We start from the raw sequence: 5,000 nt of genomic DNA on the forward strand, positions 1-5,000 counted from the left end.
ACCTCCAGCGTGCGAAAGCGCCACCGAACGTGCCGCGGGGCCACCGGCTTTCGCCCGCCTCGCGGCCGTCGGCTTCCCCCAGAAAGGCCGGGGGACGGCGACGGGGAGAAAAACAAAAAGCCCCCGAGAAAAAAGCACGCGCGCCTCTCGCTCGCCGTGCTAGCCACGGCCGCCCGGGGCTCGGGGCGGGGCCCGCGCCCCTCGCTCCCCGATTCCCTCTCGCTGCCCACGGGCTCGCGCCTCGGCGGCGGCCGGCCGCTGCCGGGCCGCTCTCGCGCTCTCACGCACTTTCTCTTCCCTGGCGCGCTCGGCGTGCTGCGGCTTAAGGCCGCCGGAGCAAAAATCAAAAAAAACGGAAAAAAAAGGCCGGGAGGGCGCCCCACTTCGCCCGCAACCCGGCCCCCGGCCGACAGACCTTCGCGGAACCCAGCCCTCCGGCAGCCAGGCCGGCGGGGCAGGCCCGACCGCACGGGCCGCCCGGCCGCCGTGGCTCTCGCGCCGGCCTAAGAGGAGGGAGGGGCGAGGCGCCGCCGCCTCGCCCGCCAACGGCCATCGTGCGTCCCCAGGGCTCCCCGGCGACTCTGTCGGGTTCTCGGTCTGCCGGCGCGGCCGCCGGCCACAGCCTGGCCGGCCGGCGCCGCCGCCTTCGGCCCGCTGGGCGGGTCCCCGGCTTAGGGCCGAGGAAGGGGGAACGAACAAAAGAGCCGAGGCGCGCCGAGGGCGCCGCCTCGCCCGACCATCGGGCGGTCCCGTCACCGAGCCCCTCCGGCAACCGGCCGGGCCCAGGCGAGGCCGCACGCCCACCGCCAGTCCCCGGCACGCCGCCGGCACCGCTGCCGCCCGGCAGCCGAGGACAGGGCGCCGCCACCCAGGCCCGGGCCATCTTCGGGGCTCTCGGGAGGCGGCCGGGGAAAAAGCCCGCGCGGGCTCGGCCCTTCGAGCCCCGGCCGCCAACCGCCCGCAACAATGCCCGCCGCCGCCGCCGGACGACGGGCGCCGGCTTAAGGCCGGCCCACCGAAAGGACGAGACGCCGCCGCCTCGCCGCCCTCGCACACCATCGCCTTCGCCCGGGGCCCTCAGGGAGCCGGCAGCCGCCACCGGCTCGGGCTGGACGCTGCTGTCGGGCCCCCGCGGGCCCCCCTCGGCCGTCCCAGTCCCGCACTCCCTCGGCTGCGCTTTCGCGCTCGGCTCTCGTCTTCCTCTCCCGTCATCGGGCCCGCCCGAGGAAGCCGGTCGAGAGCCCCGCGGCTTTCTCGCGCCGGCCTTCCTGCCGCTCGTGGGGTTGGCCGGCCCGTGGCACGCGCCGAAGGCCGCGCGGCAGCAGACGCGGAAGAAAAGGGGCCCTCGGAACCCGCGCTGCTAGACAACCCCTGCCCACAATACGGACAGACGCGTCCTGGCGCCGCCGCGCCTCCGAAGCGGCTCGAGGCTCCTCAGCGGGGAGGCGCGCGAGAGCAGGCCGCCTCTCGCCTAGACCTAACCGGAGGCGGCGCCCGACAGCGACCCCTTGGCCGACTTCCGGGGCCGGCCGCGACAACAGGTCTACCCCGAAAATGCCGACAGGCGCCTAAGTCCCGCCGGAGCCGGGTAGACCTGGTGGCCCTGCGCCGGGACGCCGCCGGGGCGCAGGCCGCCGGCGGCGGCCGCGGCGGCCGCATCGGCCGGCTCCGGAACCGGGTAGACCTGATGCTCGCCAGCCCCGGAACCGGGTAGACCTGATGCTCGACAGCACCCGGCGGGGCACGAGGCCGGCCGCGCCCGACTGGGCGAACGGGTCGGCCCGGAAGCCCGGGCCAACAGGTCTACCCGCCGGGCTCGGGCACCAGGTCTACCCGCCGGGCCCGGACACCAGGTCTACCCGCCGGGCTCGGACACCAGGTCTACCCGCCGGGCCCGGACACCAGGTCTACCCGCCGGGCTCGGACACCAGGTCTACCCGCCGGGCCCGAACACCAGGTCGACCCGCCTAACCCGAACGCCAGGTCTACCCGCCGGGCTCGGACACCAGGTCTACCCGCCGGGCCCGGACACCAGGTCTACCCGCCATGCTCGGACACCAGGTCTACCCGCCGGGCTCGGACACCAGGTCTACTCGCCATGCTCGGACACCAGGTCTACCCGCCGGGCTCGGACACCAGGTCTACCCGCCGGGCTCGGACACCAGGTCTACCCGCCGGGCTCGGACACCAGGTCTACCCGCCGGGCTCGGACACCAGGTCTACCCGCCATGCTCGGACAACAGGTCTACCCGCCGGGCTCGGACAAGAGGTCTACCCGCCGGGCTCGGACAAGAGGTCTACCCGCCGGGCTCGGACAACAGGTCTACCCGCCGGGCTCGGACAACAGGTCTACCCGCCGGGCTCGGACAACAGGTCTACCCGCCGGGCTCGGACAACAGGTCTACCCGCCGGGCTCGGACAACAGGTCTACCCGCCGGGCTCCGAGAGCAGCTGTACCCACCGGCACCCCCGCCGCCGAGCCCAGTCGGCCGCCGCCCTGCCACCTTAAGAGAGTCCCAGCTACTCCCCCTCTGGACCCGCGCCGCGGACAACGCCCTCTCTTTCCCACTCGGAGCCCCGGGCAGGAACGGCGGCGCCTCGGCACCCGCCGAGGGCCTCGGCTAAGCGCTCGGAACCCGCTCCAGCCACCCGACTCGGAGAGCGGCTCGAGCCGACGAGCCCGGACCACAGGTCTACCCGCTGCCCCGGGACACCAGGTCTACCCGCCGGCTTCGGACCAGGGGTCTACCCGCCGGGCACGGACGACAACTCTACCCGCTGCGCACCTCTGCGGCCGAGCCGAGGCGGCGGCAGCCGTGCCACCCGGGCAGAGTCCCGGTTGCTCCCCCCGTTTCCCCGCCCCGCAGAGAACGTCTCTTCTTTCACCCTCGGGGCAGGGGAAAGGCTGCTACGCTCGGAGCGCCGGGCAGAAAGCGCAGCGCTAAGCCCCGAGACCGGCTCTAGCCGCTACTCTCGGACATCGGCTCTTCCCGGCGGCGCCGAGGCGGCCGAGCCCGGTCGGCCGCAGCCGTGCCGCCTAAAGAGAGTCCCAGTTACTCCCCCGGCTTCCCCGCCCCGCAGAGAACGTTTCTTCTTTCAGCCTCGGGGCAGGGGAAAGCCTTAACGCCGGAGAGGAAGTCTGCCGCAAAGGGCCACGGGAGATGGAGTCCCCGCAACGAGCCCCCCGGGAGAGTACTGGACGGAGCATGCGCGCTGGAAGGACTCGCTAAGAACTGTGGGAAATCGGGGAGGTCGGGGCAGGGCCGGAAGGGCACGCCGGCGCGCCGACCGACGGATCGAGCGGTCGCACGCCGTCTGCTCGCTCCGTGAATTCGGTGCCACGCTCGGAGCACCGGCCGGAAACGGCAGCGCTTCGGCGCCGGCCGAGGGCCCTCGCCGAGCCCTCGGAGCGGCTCTAGCTGCCGGACCTGGACAGGAGCTCTACCCACGGGGCTCGGAGACCGGGTCCACTCGCCGCCGGGCGGCGGCGCCGCTCCGGCTCTAAGTCCGCCGGTCGGCGGGAAAAGGTCTACCCGCATCCGGGCCGGCCGGCGGCGCCGCTCCGGCTCTAAGTCCGCCGGCCGGCGGGAACACGTCTACCCGCGACCGGGCCGGGCGGCGGCGCCGCTCCGGCTCTAAGTCCGCCGGTCGGCGGGAACACGTCTACCCGCATCCGGGCCGGGCGGCGGCGCCGCCCCGGCTCTAAGTCCGCCGGTCGGCGGGAACAGGTCTACCCGCATCCGGGCCGGGCGGCGGCGCCGCTCCGGCTCTAAGTCCGCCGGTCGGCGGGAACACGTCTACCCGCATCCGGGCCGGGCGGCGGCGCCGCTCCGGCTCTAAGTCCGCCGGTCGGCGGGAACACGTCTACCCGCATCCGGGCCGGGCGGCGGCGCCGCTCCGGCTCTAAGTCCGCCGGTCGGCGGGAACAGGTCTACCCGCATCCGGGCCGGGCGGCGGCGCCGCCGCTCCGGCTCTAAGTCCGGCGGCCGGCGGGAACAGGTCTACCCGCATCCGGGCCGGGCGGCGGCGCCGCCGCTCCGGCTCTAAGTCCGCCGGTCGGCGGGAACAGGTCTACCCGCATCCGGGCCGGGCGGCGGCGCCGCTCCGGCTCTAAGTCCGGCGGCCGGCGGGAACAGGTCTACCCGCATCCGGGCCGGGCGGCGGCGCCGCTCCGGCTCTAAGTCCGGCGGCCGGCGGGAACAGGTCTACCCGCATCCGGGCCGGGCGGCGGCGCCGCCGCTCCGGCTCTAAGTCCGCCGGTCGGCGGGAACACGTCTACCCGCATCCGGGCCGGGCGGCGGCGCCGCTCCGGCTCTAAGTCCGGCGGCCGGCGGGAACAGGTCTACCCGCATCCGGGCCGGGCGGCGGCGCCGCTCCGGCTCTAAGTCCGGCGGCCGGCGGGAACAGGTCTACCCGCATCCGGGCCGGGCGGCGGCGCCGCCGCTCCGGCTCTAAGTCCGCCGGTCGGCGGGAACACGTCTACCCGCATCCGGGCCGGGCGGCGGCGCCGCTCCGGCTCTAAGTCCGGCGGCCGGCGGGAACAGGTCTACCCGCATCCGGGCCGGGCGGCGGCGCCGCCGCTCCGGCTCTAAGTCCGCCGGTCGGCGGGAACAGGTCTACCCGCATCCGGGCCGGGCGGCGGCGCCGCCGCTCCGGCTCTAAGTCCGCCGGTCGGCGGGAACACGTCTACCCGCATCCGGGCCGGGCGGCGGCGCCGCTCCGGCTCTAAGTCCGCCGGTCGGCGGGAACAGGTCTACCCGCATCCGGGCCGGGCGGCGGCGCCGCCGCTCCGGCTCTAAGTCCGGCGGCCGGCGGGAACAGGTCTACCCGCATCCGGGCCGGGCGGCGGCGCCGCCGCTCCGGCTCTAAGTCCGCCGGTCGGCGGGAACAGGTCTACCCGCATCCGGGCCGGGCGGCGGCGCCGCCGCTCCGGCTCTAAGTCCGGCGGCCGGCGGGAACAGGTCTACCCGCATCCGGGCCGGGCGGCGGCGCCCAGGGTC

General features: G+C 75.5%; 1 protein-coding gene across 1 annotated transcript in view; it reads left to right on the forward strand.

Annotated features, from left to right (window-relative positions):
- The window catches only part of LOC135408555 (collagen alpha-1(I) chain-like), a 3,893-nt gene extending 2,179 nt beyond the window's left edge, over positions 1-1,714 (forward strand). Inside the window, exons 2-3 of the mRNA XM_064643668.1 lie at positions 1-97; positions 164-1,714. The exon at positions 1-97 is cut by the window's left edge and continues 887 nt beyond it. Coding sequence (XP_064499738.1) covers positions 1-97; positions 164-1,714 — 1,648 coding nt within the window. The remainder of the gene's footprint in view (positions 98-163) is intronic.
- Positions 1,715-5,000: the final 3,286 nt, after the last annotated feature.

Source organism: Pseudopipra pipra, unplaced genomic scaffold, assembly GCF_036250125.1.
Source record: "Pseudopipra pipra isolate bDixPip1 unplaced genomic scaffold, bDixPip1.hap1 HAP1_SCAFFOLD_52, whole genome shotgun sequence".
Classification (NCBI taxonomy): domain Eukaryota; kingdom Metazoa; phylum Chordata; class Aves; order Passeriformes; family Pipridae; genus Pseudopipra; species Pseudopipra pipra.